The 22,630-nt window shown below is 51.2% G+C and overlaps 1 protein-coding gene and 1 long non-coding RNA gene across 3 annotated transcripts; one reads left to right on the top strand and one right to left on the bottom strand.

Moving 5' to 3' along the window:
- Positions 1 to 201: 201 nt before the first annotated feature.
- Positions 202 to 22,227, bottom strand: RPE65 (retinoid isomerohydrolase RPE65). Of its 2 annotated transcripts, XM_077904986.1 has the most exons (14): positions 22,217 to 22,227; positions 20,902 to 20,984; positions 19,325 to 19,475; positions 16,302 to 16,409; positions 16,053 to 16,194; positions 13,127 to 13,274; positions 10,836 to 10,917; positions 10,476 to 10,608; positions 10,212 to 10,351; positions 9,017 to 9,146; positions 2,815 to 2,929; positions 2,390 to 2,484; positions 1,956 to 2,067; positions 202 to 828 (listed from the first exon to the last, which is right to left on the bottom strand). In XM_077904986.1, the coding sequence occupies exons 1-14, from the start codon at positions 22,225 to 22,227 to the stop codon at positions 677 to 679; spliced, it is 1,602 nt and encodes a 533-aa protein (XP_077761112.1). In that variant the 3' UTR covers positions 202 to 676. The 2 variants fall into 2 exon arrangements, with proteins under 2 accessions (XP_077761112.1, XP_077761113.1); XM_077904987.1 differs by lacking the exon at positions 16,302 to 16,409.
- Positions 11,087 to 17,186, top strand: LOC144318248 (uncharacterized). The gene is made up of 3 exons (XR_013384048.1): positions 11,087 to 11,226; positions 13,904 to 14,035; positions 16,323 to 17,186. It is a non-coding gene; the product is annotated as an uncharacterized LOC144318248 (long non-coding RNA).
- Positions 22,228 to 22,630: the final 403 nt, after the last annotated feature.

A 22,630-nucleotide genomic window follows, 5' to 3' on the forward strand; every position in this document is an offset into this window, starting at 1 on the left:
GATTAAGTTGTCAGTTGATTAGAGAGAGAGGCTTTCTTATTGTAAAATCAGAAATAATCAGTAATTGCCTATATTAAATGGAAGTGTTGAAGGTCATAAAGCTTGAGAATCTTGTAACAATAATAGGAGTGTATATATATACATATACATACACTTAGGTATATATACACATACATATACATATACTAATTACTGGGATTACTCTTAGATGATAGTCCCTGGTTTGTGAAAAAGTTTGGTCTGACATTTAGTAATTTAGCCTTTTTGCATGGTACCGCCTTGCCTCAGCAAAGCCACATACCAATCAGGTGTAGAGAACTTTGGCTTTTAAATGTTAAAAAATAATTGGAGAAGATGGGCACCTAAAATACACTTTCATAATAGGAACAAGAAAGTTTAATAAATCTACATTCATTGTCTATTAGATTGCTAAATATATAAAAGAGTTTTTAGTTATGGTCTGCCTGTATCACAAAGAAATTATGATTATCTAAATCTCATTTTTTTTAGAAGGAATTGCTTGCTACCCTCTGTGCTTTCTGTAAAATATTGCAAAATCGTGTGCATCTGCAAGTTAAAACCATGTAATACAGCAGGCTAAAATTGAACAGAATTTGATTGCAGACCTCACTTTTTCTTGACTTTGTCAATAGAAATATAATTTGCTAGAATGTACTTAGGATTTTTTGAACAGTCCATGAAAGGTGACAGGGATGTTAATCTCCACTTCAGCCCTGGCAACTTCACTCAAATCCTTGGCATTCAGAATCAGAAGATAAGCAGGCTTTTGTCCTGCCCCAGGGCTCACCACCACACTCAGAACTACACCTGTTAATCAAAAGTAAAGCAATGTTAAATTAAAATTTGAAAAAATCCCAGAACCATAGATTAAATGTCACTGAAATAATATAGGAGATATTACATTGACAAATGAAGAAAACCGTATGATTTAATATCTTGTTCTGGGTTTTCCACCATCTGGCCGTGTGACCACCTGAGGGGGTCTTTCAAACTCTTTATATTCCCTAGACTATAAACTCCAGGAAGGGAGTGACCATATCTGACTTATCCACTGTTGTATCCCAATAACCTATTATAATCACTAGGACATAGTAGATGTTCATTAAATTCTTATTGATGGGTGGGTCTGTGCTCTTATCTGTAACATAAGATTTAACATAGCTTACTGCCAAAAAAAAAAAAAAAGTATTGTGACACTCAAATGAAAAATACATATTAAAAGACCTTGAAAGCAGTAAAGTAGATGAATCCTATACTCTCCAGGACCTAGCTAGAAGCCTACTTCCTTCCAACAAAATGGGAGCAAACCTTTGCAGTTTTGTCTGGATGGGCTGTCTATGTAAAATCATGTAGCATGAAATGGCTCCATAATACTTTATTTTACTCACTCCTCGGTGGTGTTCCATATTTTAATCCCAGAGGATATAATCTACCTTCGTGCCCCAGCTACTCAATAGTCAACAAAGACTGATGCTTTGTAATTGAGCTGCTGTGGTACAGGTGGGAGGTCCAGCTTGCTGAAAGCAGCAGCCCAAGGCCGGGTCACCCAGCCTCATTCTCATTTTCTTTGATCTGTTGCAATACCCCATTTCTCTCCTGAGAACTCTGTTCTTTTCCAGAAATTTACCTAGGTCAGAAAAGGCAAAACCCTACAACTCATGCTGTTCTTTCTTCATCCATCCCTCCTTCTAGAGCAACATGGATGTTCCATCAGGACACCAGATGGTGCTTTAACATTTTTCCATGAGTAATCAATGAGATTGGCCATAAGAGGACACCTCTTTTCAAATAAGTTTAAGTTCTTCCGTGCTGCATTACGTTAAGGCTCATATCAGAACAGCAGGGGGTTATCGCTGTGACTCCTCCTCTAACACACTAACATAGAGAACTCCAAGGAAAAGAAAGGGTTCAGACACATCCATTGCTTTCATTACCATCATCTTCTTCCAAGGCATCTGGGTGAGAAACAAAGATGGGTTCTGATGGGTATGAGTCGGGCTCTTGCCATACCCACGTTTCTTTAGTCTTGACGTTCAGCTTGCAGAGCTGCTTGTGAGAAGGAACAATCAACCAGTTAATCCGTCCATGTGCTTTACTTGACCAGGGTGTGACTCAAACTACTTTTCTCTTTTTTTTTTTTAATTTTTTTTTAAAAATTTTCATTTATTTATGATAGTCACAGAGAGAGAGAGAGAGGCAGAGACACAGGCAGAGGGAGAAGCAGGCTCCATGCACCGGGAGCCCGACGTGGGATTCGATCCCGGGTCTCCAGGATCGCGCCCTGGGCCAAAGGCAGGCGCCAAACCACTGCGCCACCCAGGGATCCCTCAAACTACTTTTCTAGCATTAGGTAAGACGGAGCGGTTACCCTGTCCGGAACGAAGTGATTCAAGCCAAGTCCATACGCGTACGTGTAAGGCTTCCCGCCATACTTCTGATAGTTGATTTGAGGAAACTCAAAGGCTACAAAATAGAGGATGTGCTTAGGAAAACCCAGTCAGTCTCTGGACGGGGAGGGACAGTTTTTTTTTTTTTAATAATAAATTTATTTTTTATTGGTGTTCAATTTGCCAACATACAGAATAACACCCAGTGCTCATCCCGCCAAGTGCCCCCCTCAGTGCCCGCCACCCAGTCACCCCCACCCCCCGCCCTCCTCCCCTTCCACCACCCCTAGTTCGTGTCCCAGAGTTAGGAGTCTTCATGTTCTGTCTCCCTTTCCGATATTTCCCCCACATTTCTTCTCCCTTCCCTTCTATTCCCTTTCACTCTCCCTTTCTCACATCACCTCACCTTGACGAGGCCCTGAGAAGAGAACCTCAGGTTCCAGCCAGATGGTCTCGTCGCTGCGCAGAGTTGCAGTGGCCGTCGTGTTGGGGAGGGTGACTAGGTTCTTGCCTGTGTCGGCCTAGGGAGAAAGGAGGACAGAAAGCTCAGTGAGAAGGAGGGGAAAGTCTCTCTGAGTGTTGTCTCCCGCGTCCGTGCCTTCTTACGTCCTTCCGACGAAAGCTATAGGAAGGCAAGCCCAGCAGCTAGCGCGGGAAAGCCTCCTGAGCCCCTGTCACCGGCTGTCCCGTAACCTCTAGGCCCTCACATGGGGACAACGAGATTGCCCTCAAGAAAACGTAGGGCTCTGAGGAGGGGCTTGTGTGGAACAACGGAAGGCTTCAAGCTCGAGGGGTTCATTTACAGGGTTTATCTCCTTTAGAGTTCGGATAGATTCTGATCTTGCTTGAAAGAAATCATACAGTTGTGTTGTCGAGAAGAAAAAAAAATACAAAGGAGAACTACTGAGTCAGATGTTGCCGAAGGTCTCTTGTCACTCCCTTACCCTGCCTGGTGGTTTTCAGATGATTTATGAAAGGAATGGGTACCATGAGCTCTTTCGAAGAGCACATTTGTTAACACCGGCATCAAATTCTTGAGTAGATGCTTTGTACTAGACTCTATGTTAGACACTTGGGATAATTCAGAGAACAGAGGCCCCGTACTCATGAAGCTTGCATTCTAGTCTGGGAGCATCAACAATAAATATCAATTAACAAAGTGTATGGGAAGAAAAAATACAGCAGAGTTAGGAGGATCAACGGTTTGAAGGGTTGGTGAGTTATAATTTCAGTAGGTGGTCAGGAGGAGGCGTGAAACCAAGACGGGAGTCAAGGATGACTCCGAGGTGTTTGGCCTGAACAATGAAGGGTTGGAGCTGTTGCTACAAAGATGGGGACGACTGCAGGTGGGCGTGATTTTTTTTTTTTTTTTTTTTTTGGCAGAGGAAGAGGAGAAATTTAGATTTCATCGCATTAAGCCTGAGAGGTCTGCTGGACACCCAGAGGGAGACATGGAGCTGGCAGGGCCATACACGAGCCAACGTTGCAAGGCACATTGAAAATGCAGACGTAGGTGGCTTTGAAGCGTGAGTGTTGACCCAGGGCATGAACGTAGGGACAGAAGGTAGGACGGAGGGCTGAGCGCTGGCGCCCTCCCCTCTGGGGGTGCGTAAGAGGAGTGCGGGTAGCCCGGGGGGCAGGAAGAGTCAAGAGAAGGATTGTGTAAGGGGGCAAAGTAATAGCAGGATGCGAAGGAGCCCACGGAAGGGAGGGGAGGTAGTGATAACGGAGAACGGGGAGCATTGCCCGCCTGGTGTCGGGGCGGGGGGGACGGGAGGAGACTGGGGAGGACCAGTTCTGGGCGACGACAGATGATTCACGCCGAGTACAGATGCTGGGGGTGGGGGCTGGAGTCGGCGGCAGACACCTGACGGGTTTAGGATTTCTTTCGGTTGTTTCCATGGAGTGGGCAGCAGAGGCATCAGCCGGGTACAGCGTGGAGGCGGGAGGTGTTGGAAGGTCGAGGCCAGGAGGCCAAGAAGCTCTCAACTAGCAAAGTGGGAGCGTGATGAGGTCGGGAATGTGGCCGTGGGCCGGTGCTCACGGGCTCCGAGATGGGCCAGTTCACAGGCTGTGTTCGGCCCTTAGCTGCACCCCGAGAGGCACAGGCGGACGGAGGCGGGAGCTGAGCCCAACAAGGGAGGGCCTGCGGGGCGGCAGGGGCGGCCAACGGCCAGGACGAGCCGGGGGACACGGGGACTAGGATCACAGCTGTTGACGGTGCGACTTCAGTGAAATGGTGAGGAAAAGTAAGTCCTCAGGGGACTGGGCCGTGTTGGGAAGGTCGCGGGGCCGGAGGGTTCTGGTGGGAGGCGCAGCAGGGCCAGTGATCTGGGGACGGGGGGACCCGAGGGTGCCCCGCGGGGAACGGAGCCGAGGGAAGAGCCACAGTCACGGGCCGTGCGGGTCAAGGGTCCAGGGGGAGGGAGTGGCCAGCGCGGAACGGAGATGAGGTCAGGGGATGAGGTCAAGGCCCTGAGAGGCCGGGTTGTGGGAAGCGTCGCCCGGGATGGGTGGGCAGAGTGACCAGGACACGGGGGGGGGCGGTTGAGGGGGGCCGGGTGGTGGTTCAGGGACCGCGGTCACGCGGGGGAGCACACGTGTGTGCCACGAGGCTGCATCCGAGGAGCGGATGGAGGGAAGGACAGACGGAGGGAAGGAAGGACGGATGGAAGGATGGACGGAGGGAAGGACAGATGGAGGGAAGGATGGATGGAAGGAAGGTTGGATGGAAGGATGGACGGAGGGAAGGACGGATGGAGGGAAGGATGGAGGGGAGGATGGACAGAAGGAAGGACGATTGGAGGGAAGGACGGACAGAGGGAAGGATGGACAGAGGGAAGGCCGGCCGGTCGCGGAGGCCCGGAGCAGGAGAGCACAGAGGCAACCCCAGGTCGGCTGGCCCCAGGCTGGGTGAGTGGCCGGGAGCCCCCACGTCCTCGGGAGAGCTGGGGTTTGGTTCAAAGAAAAAAAAGGTGAAAAAATAAAATAAAGAATAAGCTAAAGCCTGGCGACAGGAACCTCTGAGAAGAGGACAGAGCGGAGCCTCCTGGGGGGGACCGTGAATCCCGAGGAGGCAGCTGAGGATTCGCAGGACGGGGCTGGGCCAAGAGCAAGTGGGACGAAGGGGACGCTGCGAGACTTGGTGACACGGGGCCTCGAGGTGCCCTGTGGCACTGGGGGGGGGACGCATCACGTGCCTGTGTCACACGAGCCATTTACGCACGTGTGAGCTGAAGTTCCCCGTGTCACTTCATTCCCGTTCCCAGTTGGAATTTCTGGGCAGGACACGCGCGGTGTGGCCCCGGCTTCCCCTGCAGACCAGCCCCGCGTTGTCCCCTCCCGCGTCCGCTTCTCCAGCAGACACACGAGTGCCTCAGCCTGTCACTCCACCTCTGAGGACCTCGCCCTCTGGGCCCGGCCCGGGCACCACGACACTCGTCCCACGGGCCGGCCACGGGAGCACCTGCCCGCGGGGACCAGGGGCTGCACCTGCCCGCGGGGACCAGAGGCTACTGCGCGGGGCTGAGGACTGAGCAAGGCAGGCGCACGGCCGACCGGGCCCTGGGTGTGAGAGCGGCCGGTGACAGCGACGCGACGTAGGTGGTGTCCTCCTGTTTGCACAGACACACCTGAGACGCAGGAAGGCCTGAGCAGTCCCGCCCGGGCGGTGAGGGGGGGTGAATGGGGTTCACACGGCCGGGGGGCTGACACCTCGGGTCCCTGCCTTTCCCCGTCACTCTGGCTCTTGACCAGGTGAGGGCATGGCCGTCCGTGCAGAACGACACAAGCCACATCTGACAGGCGCCGCCGGTCCCAACTAGCAGCCAGGTGGCCCTGCGCCCTGTGCCCTCCAGCCCGACCCCTCCCACCACCGCGGGCCGCTCCCGCACTGCCACGCTCCCCAGCTGTGGACCCCCCGGCGCTGCTCACCGCCTGCCAGTCACTCCCCCTTGGCGCCTGGAATCCCCACTTCGTCGCCCTCCCCCTCGGCCCTGGGCCCCAGATCTGGCGGGGGCGGGGGGGGGAGGGTTCAGTCCTCGTCCCCATGCACCTGCTGGCAAGTGGCACCTGCCATCTGCGGCTCGTCCCCTCTTAGCTCCGCGAGGCCTCTCTGCCCCCCCTCCCTCTGCCCCCCCCCGTCCCCCCTGCTCCCCCCCCCCCCGGCTCTTTCTGTACGTGACACGCCCCACACTGCTGGGGCTGCCCATCTTTTCTCCTCCCGCATGTCCGGGCGCTCGGCCTCTTCAGGAAGGGGCGGCTGTGCGGCCCTAACCGTCCCGGAGCCCTGTTTGCCCTGCGGCCCCCTCGGGCTCTGCTCCCCTTCTTGAGCCTCATCTCGACGTCGCCCCTTCCACGGGTGGGCCTCACGGGGCCTTCACCGCCAGGGCCCCCTAGTGACCCTGTTTTGACGCTGACTTTAAGGATTACCCTGTGTCCAGGGCTCTAATGACTGACGTCTGTCCACTCCCGGAGCGGCCGCAGCAGGCCCGGAGGACGGATGCAAAGAGAAGGAAGTTTAAGGAGGTTAATGTTGCTCTTAATAGATAAGAGGAAACTTAAGGTGAGATCACCCAGTTAGCACGGGGCGGAGCGGAACCGCAGGCCCGGCTCCGTCTGACTTGAAGTCAACCTCACGGGGACACCGGGGTGCTCAGGGCATGACCCCGGGGTCCCGGGATCGAGTCCCGAGTCGGGCTCCCTGCATGGGGCCTGCTTCTCCCCCTGCCTGTGCCTCTGCCTCTCTCTCTGTGCCTCTCATGAATAAATAAATAAAATCCTAAAAAATAAAAAGGTCCACCCCTTCACCCTCACCGTCCCCGTCCTCACGGTCCCGCACTCCGCGCTGCTCTCCGCACGGCCCCACTGGGACCACCAGCACCTGCTGGGGTGGAGCCCCCGACGCCGGGAGGAGGCGAGCAGGGCCTCGGGGACACGAGACACCGAAGTTCTCCACGCGTCCCCGGGCGGGTCTTCCTCGGGCAGCGACCACTGCACATTTACGAGCATCCGTCCCTTTCCTTCTTGCCGGACGCGGAGAGAGCGGGGTGAGGGATATTCGAGTTAAATGATTTCATGTCCTTAATTTAAGGAGCGCTGTGACTTGACCGCCACGACTGGCCTCACTGGACTCGACCGTCGGGCGTCATGTGGGCCTCAGCCGGTGGCGGCCGCGTACCCGGTGGCACCTCAGCCCTCCCCACCCCCCCGCGCCTCAGCCGCCCTCATGCCGTCTATGCTGCTGCAGTGCCAGCCCCACCAACGACCTCGCCTTTCTCCATTAGCTCTTGCTCCTGTGACAGCTCCTGGGCCTCCTGGAAGCTCATTTACCTACTTCCCTGGGCCACCTGGAAGCTCATCTACCTGCTTCCCCGGGCCACCTGGAAGCTCATCTACCTGCTTCCCCTGGCTGCCTGGCAGCTCATCTACCTGCTTCCCCAGGTCGCCTGGCAGCTCATCTACCTGCTTCCCCTGGGCACCTGGAAGCTCATCTACCTGCTTCCCCAGGCCACCTGGAAGCTCATCTACCTGCTTCCCCTGGGCACCTGGAAGCTCATCTACCTGCTTTCCCGGGCCGCCTGGAAGCTCATCTACCTGCTTCCTCTGGGCACCTGGAAGCTCATCTACCTGCTTCCTCTGGGCACCTGGAAGCTCATCTACCTGCTTCCTCGGGCCGCCTGGAAGCTCATCTACCTGCTTCCTCTGGGCACCTGGAAGCTCATCTACCTGCTCCCCCGGGCCGTCTGGAAGCTCATCTACCTGCTTCCCCGGGCTGCCTGGAAGCTCATCTACCTGCTTACCCAGGCGCCACCTCCACGTTCACCCCCCCCCGCGACCCTGCGGAGACCTCACCAGCTTGCCTGGGAGCCCAGCGATCTCCCCCTAAACTGGGCTGCTTCTCCACCACCCCTGTGTGGCCTCGGGGACACTTACCCTCCGTGCACCTGCCTCACCCGCTTTGTGCGTGTTGTACGCCCACGGATGGCAGGGAGCGCTCACGTACCTCTCGTGAGAATCACGCCTGCCTTGGTGGTGCCTGGCCTTCTACCACTCTGAGACCTCTTGATGCTAATCCAAGAGTCTAGAGACACGGCCACTGAATACAGGGAGAGAAAGTAGGACTAGACGGTGACGGCCGAAGGCCATTGAGGATGCGCGTCCTCCACCGATACTTCTAGGAGTTTTGTCAAAACCACAATAATGGCCTGACTTCCCTGCGGGGGCTACTTTTTAACGCTTCGTTTCTTTGGAATTTCAAGTTCTTTAAATTAAATCACGTGTATCCCTGCCGAGGGTCCTAGGAATCCGTGGCCTGCGCTACTCACTGGGGAAATACGCTTTGCAAGGACGTTGCAAATGAGAGAACCGCAGATTCACCATTAAAACCCGGGTTTCCGTTGTGGCGCAGCTGCAGCCGGCTCTGGCTAAGTCGCGTCGCCCTCCCAGCCCCAGGGTCCTCGTCGTTCGGGGAGGGGAGTTGAACGAGCGTGTTTTTAAAGTTCCTTCCAGCTCCGAAATGGCAAGGTCGTACGTATGCGCAGAAGGCAGGCGGGCGGCCCGGGGAGCGCAGGCGCCCGATGGGTCTGAGACCGTGGAGAGGCCCTTACCTTGTCGATATTCAGAGGAAGCACGTATCTCCTAACTTCAGGCTGCGGAGCCTTTCTGGCATTTTTTTTCACCTCTTCCCAGTTCTCACGTAAATTGGCTAAATACAAGTAATTGTAGACGAATTCAAATCTGCAAAAATAAAAAGCCAGACGTGAGCACAGACAATAGCAAATAATCTCGGATGATCCGTGTCTTTTAAAAGAACGGGTGCCTGCTTGCTCTGGGGTGTGTGTGTGTGTGTGTGTGTGTGTGTGTGTGGTGTATTGATTTGCTCATTTTTATTTTTATTTTACTTTATTTTTTTGATTGATTTGCTTATTGTCGAGCGAGTGAGCAAGCGAGGGCAGGAGTGAGCCAAGGGGCGTGGGCAGCGGCAGAGGGATGGGAGGTCAGCGGCCTCGAGAGCAGAAGCTGGGCTGCAGCCAGGAGGCGGACCCCCACCCACTGCAGCACCCAGGGCCCAGCCCGTCTGCTCTTTTTGTTTTTTAAGGGTTTACTTTATTTATTTATTTATTTATTTAATGATAAATGTATTTTTTATTGGTGTTCCATTTGCCAACATACAGAATAACACCCAGTGCTCATCCTGTCGAGTCTGCTCTTCACCCCCCAAGCCAGACTCGGCTCAGGACGCCTCTCCAAGCGGCACGAGAACCTAGGCAAGCAAAGGACGCCGCCTCGCGGAGATGCTCAAGCGACAGCAGCCTTGGAGACCTCTGTCCTGTGTCCCTTTATCCTTTCATCTACATCACTAGGGGCCACTGGTGACTTGGTCTTCACGGGAAAGCAAGCGCGCCTCTTTCTCCCAAACCCAGAGTGAGCAGACGTCAAGCGCCCCAAGGGATCTTGTCTAGGTGCAGTGAAGTTAAGGTCACATTCGCTTATCAGGTCATACAGCACCTGATTTCCAGGTCGGGTTCACAGACCCGATCAATTTTCAATCATTAACCATGGTTTCCACGTTCACTTTGTGAGCGCTTCTGGTTACCTCCTACCCTCCCGACTGCTCTTTCAATGATACTCTGCGACCAAAGCACACTTCTGGCTTTCTGAGTTTTTTTTTTTTTTTTTTTTTTTTTTTTTTTTTTTTTTAGATGTAATTCGGATTAAATACTGAGAGCAGCATCTCCGAAAAAGGGGCCCTAATTTCTAGGCACGACCGGAGATGTGACATTATCCAATGTCCTCTCTTACCCTTTCCAGCAGCAGAGATCCACAATCAGAAACTCATTGTCTTCGTAAGTATTGATATGATGGAAGAGATTAAAGGAAGAGGTCCTGTACTTATTATTGAGATACTTTTTTCTTTTTTTGTCAGCGATGTGAAGCCAAACCTTGAAAAATGAGGAAAAAAAAAAAGTGAGGAAAAGGTTTTGATGCATTTATAAGGGAAAACAGTGCACACTATGAAACACCTTCTTCAGAATCATAAGCGTGACAAGTAAATGCCCGACTTACCCCCATGGTTTCATTGGACTCAAAACAATCCATGTAGTTGGCTCCCCAAAGACTCCACGAAGAAAGGAACTTGAGCAGGTTAATTTTGACTGGCGTCTCCACAAAAACAATATAGTTGGGAGTCAAACCAAAACTGTTTAGAGACACAAGTAGACTTGTGAACGGGAGGGGCTGATTCTCAAACCACAAAGAAATCTGTGCACGGTGGGTAGGAATCAACGGTGCCCACGTGAAATTAATTACATTTAAATCTAGGTTTCTGCAAGAAAATGTCGTGATCGGGATTGGTATCAAAGGTAGGCAAAGCAGATCTTTAAACTTGAGTTTTCCTGAAGATTCACAGCAGGGCCTTCAAGTTACCTATGGACGTACGATGGCTTGAATCGGTCGCTGCAGGGGAATTGTACGACGACCTCGGACTTGGTTATTGGATCTTCCTTGTCTGAAATAAAGCGGTTTTAAAAGGCTTCGGAAAAGCCTCTTTTTTTTTTCTCTCTTTTAATACAAAGCATTTAGAACAGCTTATGCAAGTAAAGAAAAACATTTGCAGATCTTGGGGCTATTTGTTTTTTTAGGGCTTCTTTTCATTTTCTCCATCATTGGCATTTCTTAGGGAAACTTCCCGGGAAGCTGCGGTCACCCAGGAAAATCCAAACAGCAGCAGGTTTGGAAAAGTGTGCTCAAAACCGTGTCGTGATGGGCAGAGGACAGTGGGGTCGCATCTCACAGTTGGAAGTGGTAGGTGCTGCCGGTGAGTAAGGCAAGACTTTAGTGGGGTCAAAATGCCTTTCGTGATCTCTCAAGTTGCCTGTGAAGTATGCTGTACATGGGTTTGTGTCCTCCGTTCCGTACATTCTTTTTTAAAAAAATATTTTATTTATTCATGAGAGACACAGAGAGAGGCAGAGACATAAGCAGAGGGAGAAGCAGGCTCCATGCAGTCCCGACATGGGACTCGATCCCTGAAATTTGGATCAGGCCCTGAACCCAAGGCAGACGCTCAACTGCTGAGCCACCCAGGCGTCCCGAGTAATTCTTAAGCACATTAAAGTTTGTTGACTACTATGTCAGTGGCCTTCCAACCTTAGCGCGCATCAGAATCACGTGAAGAGCTTCTTAAAATACTAACTGCAGGCCCACACCCAGAATTCCTCCTTTCGGCAACCACAGGTGGGGCTCTGGATTTCCAGCAGCTTCCCAAGTGATGCTGCTGCTGGTGCAGGGACTACACCTTGACAACCATGCTATGTAACACGAAACAGAGATCCACGTGTGTGTGTGTGTGTGTGTGTGTGTGTGTGTGTGTGTGTGTATATATATACACACACACACATATATTTTCAAATAAATCTGTTATTATATATAATATATATTATTCTGATTAATTATATATACACAAATAATTCTGTTATTATATATAATATGTATTCAAATAATTCTGATATATAATTATATATATACACAAATAATTCTGTTATTATATATAATATATATTCAAATAATTCTAATATATATATTTATATATACACAAATAATTCTGTTATTATTATATATAATATATATTCAAATAATTCTGATATATATAATTATATATATACACAAATAATTCTGTTATTATATATAATATATATTCAAATCTAATATATATATTTATATATACACAAATAATTCTGTTATTATATATAATATATATTCAAATAATTCTAATATATAATTATATATATACAAAAATAATTCTGTTATATATAATATACAAATAATTCTGATATATATAATTATATATACACAAATAATTCTGTTATTATATATAATATGTATTCAAATAATTCTGATATATATAATTATATATACACAACTAATTCCGTTATTATATAATATATATTCAAATAATTCTGATATATATATTATATATACACACAAATAATTCTGTTATTATATATAATATACAAATAATTCTGATATATATAATTATATATACACAAATAATTCTGTTATATATAATATGTATTCAAATAATTCTGATATATATAATTATATATATACACAAATAATTCTGTTATATATAATTCATATAATTCTGATATATATAATTATACACACACACACACACACAGAAATAATTCTGTTACCAAGATGGTTATCAAATCTTCTGGCAATGAACGGAGGATGAATGGAGAATTCTAAAGAGTTCTCTCCTTTCTAATATGAGTTCACAGATTTGTTTGTGTCTTTGGGAATCACACACACGCAAACCACTTAGCACCCTCTCATACCTGTGCGTGTGCTACTCTGCACACTGACACGTTTGTTTAGAAATTTACTTCTGCCTGGCATACGGAGGAGTCGGCCCTCAATAGCCACTTCCTGAATTTGAGTCTGACCCTTGCACGAGCAAGTAGTCCTATGCAGTACGTTCTCGAAACGCTGTGGAATACGACTTGGCCCCTTGCTCTCTGTATTTTCAAGCTGTCACTTTGTGCTCGGGTGCTCCTGCGCGCTGGTCCCTGGTGGGCTGGGGCAGGGGCAATCTGAGAGGCATTTAACTGCGCGTGGATAGTGCCCTCCTGACATTTCCAGGAACCCCCGCGTTTCCAGGAATTCTCTCACAGTATCGATACTCGATCTAAGACGAGTCAACTTGGTAAACTGACCTGCTTGGAGTGGAGGGATCTTTACAATATTGTAGGCAATCGAAAAATTTTTCCCAAAGCAATTACCAATGTTGTAAACAGTCCCATCATTTTCAATGTGGGGGTGAGCGGTGGCTCCATTGACAGAGACGTAGTTGCAGAGATCAACCTGCGGGAGGAGAGGAGGTGTCATCCACGGAAGGAGGAAGACTCTGCTACCCCTTCGTCCCCAGGTCTCACCGAACACGGCTTGCACCCTCACCCAAAGAGCATTTTCCCTTTCCTTCCATCTTTCTGGTCTTTACCCTCGTTCAAGGGTGCCTGAATTCCTATCTTCGGTGCAGAGCTCCCTCTGACCCTCGTGCTGAAGCCCCGCACCTCGGAAATCGTGGAGATCGTCATACACAGCTCTGCTTAGTTACTTTCCTTCTGCACATGTGGGTTGTCCTCAAACTGATCATTTGAATCCTCGGATTTCTTTCCATCCCCCTTATTGTACTAGATGAGTTGTGTGAAGTTGCTGAGATGTACAATAATTTTTATTTTTACAAAAATGGCAATTTTGTAGAGTAGTCCCTAGACACCAAATCCAGCGGCTTGCACAGAGTAGAAGTCTGGAACCGAAAGAAACCCCAGGATTCGACTTAGTATAGAGTCAACCTAAATACACTTCAGGAGAACCATGAATCTCCTGGAATTACACGCAAATGTTTGTGGAGAGAAGATTTAGCGCTTTAATTCAATTTAGAGTCTCATAAGAAATTCAAAATCACAAATCTAGCATAAATCTGTTTACAGAAAGAGAAGCTGAGGTCCGAGAGAGGTCACGTGACTTCTTCAAGGCTACAGAGCCACACGCTGCCAACATCAGTGCGAGAATCTCTCCTGTGACCTGCTCAGTACAGATTTATTGAATGGATAATTGATGAGGTGTGTATTTATTTAAACAAAATTCTTTCTATGTTATAGAGAGAGTTTGTTTTAAAGGAAAGTTTTTAGCATTCTTACTTAAGCAATAGGCAAGACATTCATTCATTCATTCATTCATTCATTCTCAAGTGCTCTTTGAGTTTCTGTTATCGCTGTGTTAGGGTCTAGGAGAAGAGGGACGGCCTTCGCTTTCGAGAACTGCAGTCTATGGGGATCCCTGGGTGGCTCAGCGGTTAAGCATCTACCTTTGGCCCAGGGTGTGATCCTGGAGTCCCAGGATCCAGTCCCACGTCAGGCTCCCTGCATGGAGGCTGCTTCTCCCTCTGCCTGTGTCTCTGCCTCTCTCTCTGTGTCTCTCATGAATAAATAAATAAAATCTTTTTTAAAAAAACCCTGCAGTCTAGACTGGTGCTGTCCAGTGTGGTAGCCATACGTAATCTGAGGTGGATTGGTTATGATTAGACAACACTTTAAATTCAGTTCCTCCATCACATTAGCCACTTTCCAAGTCCTCAGTGGTAGAAAGTTCTATCTGAGAGCACTGTTAGGCCAGTAAGCTGGTGTATAACATGCTGCATTGCTGGCAAAGGCAAAGGGTGTCTGTAGAGAAGGGTCATCTAACCCACACTGGGAGATTAGGCCGGGCTCTCAAGGGCAGTGCCCAACGGATGCGTGAGAGACGAGCAGAGATTAGCCAGGTGGAGAGGATGACAGGTGTTCCAGGAGCGGGATCCCTAATGCACAAGCATTGAATTGTGAAGTAGCAGGTGCTGGCTGGAGATGACTAGTCATTGAACGTGGCTGCTGTGAAAAGTGTGGCGGAGAAGAGAAGCAAGGACCCGCCAGCCAGCAGAGCCCGGGGTGGACTTTACCTTGGGAACCGTGGGAGCCTCGGGTAGAGTAACACATTCACACTCATCTTTTAGAAAAGTTGCTTCTCCCGAATCAGAGAAGTTGTGTTTAAGAGAATCAGGCTGGGGGCAAAGGCACTGATTAGGAGCCTATTTTAGTAATGGTAATTTTTAAAAATCTCAAAAAAAAAATCTCTAATTTTTCCGAGCATATTTTTATATGACGTCAAGGCGCGGTGATGCTCACGATGCGACTTGGCCCCCGAATAAAGGCTATTTTGGAGCTGTGCCTGAGCCTTACAGGTGCAGTCATATGACCATAGCAATGGGAGGACAGACTCACTTATCAGAGTTGAATGAGTGGTTTGGGATTCAGCTTCAGGTCTTCACGTGAGCTCACATATACGCTTATATGGTCACAAACGCACATTAAAAACAAGAAAGAGCTATTGAGAAGATATGTTAAGCCTTAATAAATAGTCTGCTGAGAATTACAGATTAGTGACCCTGAGACCCAGGGTTGGGACTATTTTCCTTTCTGTTTCTACTACACTGAATTTCTAGTTCTGGCCTTAAATTCCACCTCACCTGTCTCCAACTATCCCTTATCTCTTTCGTCCTCCCCTACGGCTTATGCTTGGCTTCCGGATCAAATATCCTAAAGCAGAGCTCTGCTTATACCATTTCTCTGAGTAAAAAGTTTCAGTAGCTTCCCATTAGCTAAACAGCTTCCCAATTTTTGACCTATCCGTGTTGTCTTACCTATTGATGTTTCCTTTGCCTTTACTAGAAGTTCTGATGCATGGAAGGGACTCCATAAATATTTGTGTCACAAATAAATGAATGAACATGTTAGGCATCTTATAAGGTTTTCCTCCAACCCATATAATATTATATTAATATAATATATATAATATACATTAATATATTAATATATAATATATCAACAATATATTAATAATATAATATATTAATATAATATTAAATAAATATTTAAAATTTTGTAGATATAAACAGTGCCTCGTGTCACATGGCTAGTAGTTGATGACAAAGCGAGGCAGCGAGACAATCTATCTGGCCCTCATGAGCTTTCCCCAAAATTGCAGTTAAATCTAAACTGCAAATTCTAAATTCTTGAGCAACGTTGCCTGAGCATTTCGTCCTACCTGCTTAATTGTCTCCAGGGTCTCAGGATTAATCTTTGTAATGAAGTTGGTCTCCGTGCAGGCGTAGTAATCTTCCCCTACTGGGTAGACGTTAACAAGGGCATTGTCAGTGACCTCCACTCCTCGGAAGTAAGAAAAAAACCTACAGAAGCAAACGGAGTTTTTCAGTCCAGTAACCTTCAAGCTGTGAAAGAAAAGGGCTAATGTAAAATGTCTTGATTCAATAACATGCAGTCAAGTTTCAATAACCTGGAAAATATATTCTTGCAGGGATCTGGGAACGCACAGGTGCCAAATTCCGTTATGACGATCCTTTTCTCGGTCATTGCCCGGACGTAAGCATCGGTGCGGATGAACCTGAAGGACACGGAGACATGGGAAAGGGTCATGGGCAGGGGCAACCCGTGTGGCCCACACGGAGCCGAGAATGGTCCTCCTGTGTGTCCTCACGACGTCGGGATCATAAATGACACCAGGAAGAATGAAGGGTGTGGTCTGGCCACTTTCTCAGGGTGACTAAGAGAGAAGGAGGCCGTGTGCTATGAGCTTAAATGTATGAAGACTTAAATTATAAGATATATTATAAGATAACTATAAGATAAATTATAAGATAAATTATAAGATAAACTTCACAGTGGCAGATGAGGAACTGGAGGCTCCTGGCTTGGACTTGCCGTGTCCGAGCGGAGAAGTCAAGTGATGGGCACATGGGAGGGAGCTGGGTTAGAGCTTCTCCGCCTCGCACCACGCAGCCTCCACGGTGGGTCACACACGGTCTCCGTGGACCCTTCCTGCGGCCTCTAACCCGTCAACCTCACACGGAAGCGAGAGATACAAAAGCTGGTGTGCCGAATTATAGTCCTTTCAACCTCCTTTATGTCACTCCTGTTTTTTCCTCATTTTGAAAGTTTAATTTTGCTAGTTTTGTCTTTTTTTTTTTTTATTTTTTTTTAATTTTTATTTATTTATGATAGTCACAGAGAGAGAGAGAGAGGCAGAGACACAGGCAGAGGGAGAAGCAGGCTCCATGCACTGGGAGCCCGACGTGGGATTCGATCCCGGGTCTCCAGGATCGCGCCCTGGGCCAAAGGCAGGCGCCAAACCGCTGCGCCACCCAGGGATCCCTGTCTTTTTATTTTTTTTAAAAAAATATTTTATTTACTTATTTGACAAGTGGGCAGAGTGGTAGGCAGGGGGCGGTGGGGAGGGACGCAGTCTCCCTGCTGAGCAGGGCTCTATCCTAGGACCCTGGGGTCATGACCTGAGCCGGAGGCAGACGCTGAACTGACCAAGTAACACGGGTGCCCCTAACTTGGCTAGTTTAACATTAATTATGTAATGCAAAATAATGATTTAGGAATTTTGAAATATTTGGGAGCAGTCCCTAAAGTTTTCGTAGCTTTATATCTTTTTCATCAAATGATTATTACTTTATGAGATTATGTATTATTTCTACTATGTAATGAACACTTGAGTATTTTTTTCTGTTACTATCTCTTTATTGCAGCATCATTTTTAAAAGTCCTCATCATTTTAACAACTGTTTGTTCTGTAATGATGTACTATTTTCAACTCCTCATTTTGATAATTTGTGACATTTCTCTTTTCTGATTGCTCTTGCTTGCAGTTTTTCAGTTTTATTTTTAAAGAACCAGTTTTCAAAAAATAAAAATTAAAAATAAAGAAAAAAAATATGTATTCTCGACTCCGGTATCTTGCCCCATCAGAACTCCTCAACCTTATCCCATATGTCTCCTAGGATTTCTCAGGTGGGAAGCCAGTTAAAATCTGATTTTGCACTTCCTCAATCCATATAATGAGATTTAAAATTTCACAGATGAAGAAACAAAAGTCACAAAAGGGAAAAAGTGCCAAGGTGTTTGGGCAACATGCGAAAGCTTTGTCTGACTTTTTTTTTTTTAATTTAAAGATTTATTTACTTATTTATTTATGATAGAGAGAGAGAGAGAGAGAGAGAGAGGCAGAGACACAGGAGGAGGGAGAAGCAGGCTCCGTGCCGGGAGCCCGACGTGGGACTCGATCCCGGGACCCCGGAGTCACGCCCTGGGCCAAAGGCAGTGCTAAACCGCTGAGCCCCCCAGGGATCCCCTTTGTCTGACTTCTTGGCTAAATTTTTGTTTGACCGGATCTATGTCTCTTGTGTTACAGTCTGAGTTATCCTGACGGCCTCAGGCCTCCACCCGCTCTCCCTTTGGGTGTCTCCTTGGAGTTCCTAACCCCTGCGGTGATCAACAAAGCATCACCCAGGTCTGATTATTAAAGCATAAGACAAACTATTCGTGGTGGTGGTAATGGGCGCTCGGAGCGATGGCCTGGGCCTTGGAGCCTTTTAGCAACAACCTCCTGTACTTAGAGAACTTCTCTTTCTTGTTCATTATGACGTAATTTGGTCCTTTCCCCTTTGTGCCACTCCTCCCTCCTTCCCAGGGACCTTTTGGATTATTAAAAAAAAGGAAAGAAGAAAGAAAGAAAGAAAGAAAGAAAGAAAGAAAGAAAGAAAGAAAGAAAGAAAGAAAGAAAGAGAAAGAAAGAAAGGAAAGAAAGAAAGAGAGAGAGAAAGAAAGAAAAGAAAGAGAGAGAGAAAGAAAGAAAGAAAGAAAGAAAGAAAGAAAGAAAGAAAGAAAAAAGGAGTCAAGAGAACCAATGGTCTAATAATAGTCACTGTAATAATAAGCACTTATTATTACTAATGCTTCCCAGGTACCTCATTTAATCCTCGTAATGAGCCCTAAAGTAGAATTTTATAGATGACAATGGGATGCCCCGGGGGGGCTCAGTGGTTGAGCATCTACCTTCGGCCCAGGGCGTGACCCTGGGGTCCTGGGATCGAGTCCCGCATCGGGCTCCCCGCAGGGACCCAGGGACCCTGCTTCTCCCTCTGCCTGGGTCTCTGCCTCTCTCTGTGTCTCTCATGAATAAATTAATAAATAAATCTTTTTAAAAAAGAATTTTATAGGTGATAAAAACGAGAATTAGAGAGTAACATCTTGGCAAAGTTTGCCCATCTAGGCAAGTGGTGTCTGGTAGGTACAGACTTTGAGGCCGGGCGTGTTGGAGCCGAAGGCCCTATTCTTGGTTTCACCTGTGCGGTGGCGCAGCTCCCGGGGACCTGGGACCATGGACTGGGCCGGTGGGTTCTGGCAGGAAGCGAATCCTAAGTCAGCTTTTGGGGTCGAGGAGTTGAGAAGGGCGTGGAAGGAGGAGCCGAGCCAGGTCCCAGCCCGGCAGGAGGAGGAGCTGGGACTCTTTACCTTCTGTGATAGGTGACGTGTCCTTCTTTAAAGTCGAACTTGTGCAGAAGGGCTTGTCCGTCAAACAGGTGGTAAAATGGTTCAGATCCAACCTCGAAGAGCCCCGGTCCGCATCGGAGGAGACTGCCCGTGAGCCAGAGCGGGATCCTGCCTGCGACCAAGGGGACACCTGGAGCGTCGCCGCTCGGCCGGCCCGTCGCTGGGCTGGGCGCTGCTCGGGGGCAGCGGTGGCGGTGGCCGCTCAGCCCCGCGCCTCGGTGGGGCCGGCGATGGCTCTCGTTGGCGGCCTGCGCCGCCAGCCCTCACTGGGTGCCCGCGGATACGACCCCCCTCGCTGGGAGACCACGCGGTGGGGGGCACCCCGGGGTGCCTGACCCTGGGCGCGAGGTTGGAAGGAGCTGAGGAAAAGCATCGCGGGGCAAACGGGTTCCTGCTCCTAACAGATTGTCCCCGATGCCAACACGTTTGCCTCTTTTGCCATCTCGCTTTTAAGAGGAATCGCAAATCTCTTGATCGAGCTGGATGGAGCGAGGGGCGGGAGGGGTGCACTGGGAGCGGGGACGGGGCGCTCGGGGAAGATGCTCCCGTAGCAGAGACCACTCGAATGGGACGAGAGGGGTGCTGGCGTCCTCGCACCGAGCTCCGTTCCTCGATCCTCCATCCTCCATCCTCGAGGGAGCGGCTCCCGCCGGGCGAGGGCGCTGGCCGGGGCCCCGCACAAAGGTCGGCCTAAGCGGTGAGGTTCGTGCCCTCCGAGCCTCCGAAGGGCGCCGTGTCTGCTTGGTCCTTACCAATTTTTTTTTTTAAACACATGGATCACCTCCTACAGTTCGGGTTCGGCGGCGGCTCCATAGGAACCTCTAGGTCGGGTGAGACCTGGAGAAGGTGAGGCCGAGCCCACGGCACATCGCTGGCCTGCGGGCCCGCTGTCACCGTCACGTGGGCCGACAGGGAGCACTGGCTCCCCCATTACTTTAGGGGAGAGGGCCCGGGGGGAAGGGACCTGCGAGCCCACGCCGCGTGTGCCGGGTGGGTCACGGGGTCCTTGGTGACACGAGCGCGTGGCCGGCGCTTGCTGACTGCAGAGCGGCCCCAGGTGAAGCCCGGGTCATCCTATGCGACCTGCACGACGTCCCCACGAGGTGAGGGAACTGAAGGTCGGCACCGTCAAGTCCCATGAGGGGTTCCCACGAGCGGGACGCTGCGGCTGCTGTGAGCCCTGCCCCGCGTGGCTAGGGGGGCCCACAGGCGGCGCGGCCCCGCACCCAGTACCCTGACCTCCCTGGACACGTGTCCTGGGTGCCCACTTGTCCCGACCCTGATGGACAGACGCTCCCAGGACGTGTCCCTGTGCCAGGCCCACATCAGGCACCGGGCTCGAACCCGGGCATCGCGGCCACACAGCATGTGTCTACACTAGGGAGGCAAAGCGAATGGTGGGAGCTGGGTTCCTGGCACAGCCGCCCTCCGTGTAGCCCCTGGGATGGATCCCCCCGCCCGCAGGTGCCGGGGCCCAGGAGTCACAGGGAGGGGCCTCCCCCCAAAGGCGCAGGTGGCTCCGGCCGGGTGAGACCCACCTGTCACGTGGGCGGTGAGCGGCGACGACAGCTCTTCCACGGTTTCAAACAGCTTCTTGTAACCGCCGGCGGGATGCTCCACTCTGAGAAGGTGGCGAGGGCGGGGAGAAGCCCACGTCGGCCCCCAGGACGCCGCCGGGCACCGGCCGGGCTGGGGGGCCTGGGGCAGCCTCGGGGTGGGTGCTGGTGTGGGGCCAGCAGCTGCGGCTGCGGGGCAGGGCTGTCCTGGGCGCTGTGCCCATGTCGGGGATGCAGCCTCCCCTCGGCCTCTGCTGTGGCCTGTGTCCCCAGGACAAGCCACATCCTCGGGACAAGCCACATCCCTGGGACCAGCCACATCCTCGGGACCAGCCACATCCCTGGGACCAGCTGCATCCCCGGGACCAGCCGCATCCCCGGGACCAGCCGCATCCTTGGGACCAGCTGCATCCCCGGGACCAGCCACATCCCCGGGACCAGCTGCATCCCCGGGACCAGCCGCATCCTTGGGACCAGCTGCATCCCCGGGACCAGCCGCATCCCTGGGACCAGCTGCATCCCCGGGACCAGCCGCATCCCCGGGACCAGCCGCATCCCCGGGACCAGCCGCATCCTTGGGACCAGCTGCATCCCCGGGACCAGCCACATCCCCGGGACCAGCCGCATCCCCGGGACCAGCCGCATCCCTGGGACCAGCCACATCCCTGGGACCAGCCGCATCCCCGGGACCAGCCGCATCCCTGGGACCAGCCACATCCCTGGGACCAGCCGCATCCCCGGGACCAGCCGCATCCCTGGGACCAGCTGCATCCCCGGGACCAGCCGCATCCCTGGGACCAGCTGCATCCCCACTGCTGAGGCGCCCAAGCCGGGCCCTCGGCCCCGCTCCCCTCTCCAGCTGGTGCCCCGCTCCCCACCTTTGCTCGGCTCTTCCCCAGCCGCAGGGGCCACAGTACAGTCTCTGACCGGGGGACCGGGGTCCTGCCTTTGTCCCCCGCCTCGTCACTCCAGGCCCACTTTGTGACTGGGAGGGGACCCTGCGCAGACTCCTCCACCCGGTGCCACACCGCACAAGGGGCAGGCGGGCCCCTAAGCTCACTCCCCCCACCCCCCGGGCTTAGTTCCCGGGCCTCTGCCGCTGCCGAGGCCGGTTGACAAAAATCCCGCGGCAACGTCGCCCCCAGTTCTGGGTATTTGCTTCAATCCATGAACAGGAGGAGAGTGTCCCCTCCGAGGCCCGAGGCCGTGAGCAGGCCGTCGCCCCCCCGGGGCCCCCCGAAGCCGCCGCTCACGTCGGCCCCCGCGGGCACTTGGAAACGGCCCCGGGCATACTCACTGGATGGACATTGTCTCCCAGGGCAGGACAGACGGTCGAGGTAGCACGAGCGGACGGAGGCAGCGAGGCCTGACAGCGGCCTTTATGCGCCCCGGGCCCCCCGCCCCCCCGACGGCAGCTCGGCCTCCCCGCCCCGGCCCAGGCGGGAACAGGAGCGGCTTTCAGCCCGGGCTGTGCCGCTCCCGTGGCGGCCCCTTGGCTGTCCTCCAGAGACCTCAATCCCTCCCGAGGAGACGGCGGGCGGGTGGGCTGGGGAGAAGGAGGCTGCGGCCCCGTTCACCGGCTCACGCGGCCTTGCACGCCCACTCCATCCCCCCGGAGGTGGGCACTGCGCTGGCATCGCGGGGGCTGTGACTCTGTGAGGACCACAGGAGGCCAGCGACTGTTCAGCCGGGTTCCCGGAGACCTGAGGTG

The sequence above is a fragment of the Canis aureus genome, chromosome 8 (assembly GCF_053574225.1).
Source record: "Canis aureus isolate CA01 chromosome 8, VMU_Caureus_v.1.0, whole genome shotgun sequence".
Lineage (NCBI taxonomy): Eukaryota > Metazoa > Chordata > Mammalia > Carnivora > Canidae > Canis > Canis aureus.

What these genes read in the sequence shown, in the direction of transcription:
- RPE65 (XM_077904986.1), bottom strand. An exon ending in GCTCACCGCCCACGTGACAG is followed by an intron (nt 19,476 to 20,901) that starts GTGGGTCTCACC and finishes CCTTGGTCGCAG; the next exon opens with GCAGGATCCCGCTCTGGCTC. An exon ending in CCCTGGAGACAATTAAGCAG is followed by an intron (nt 13,275 to 16,052) that starts GTAGGACGAAAT and finishes CTCCTCCCGCAG; the next exon opens with GTTGATCTCTGCAACTACGT.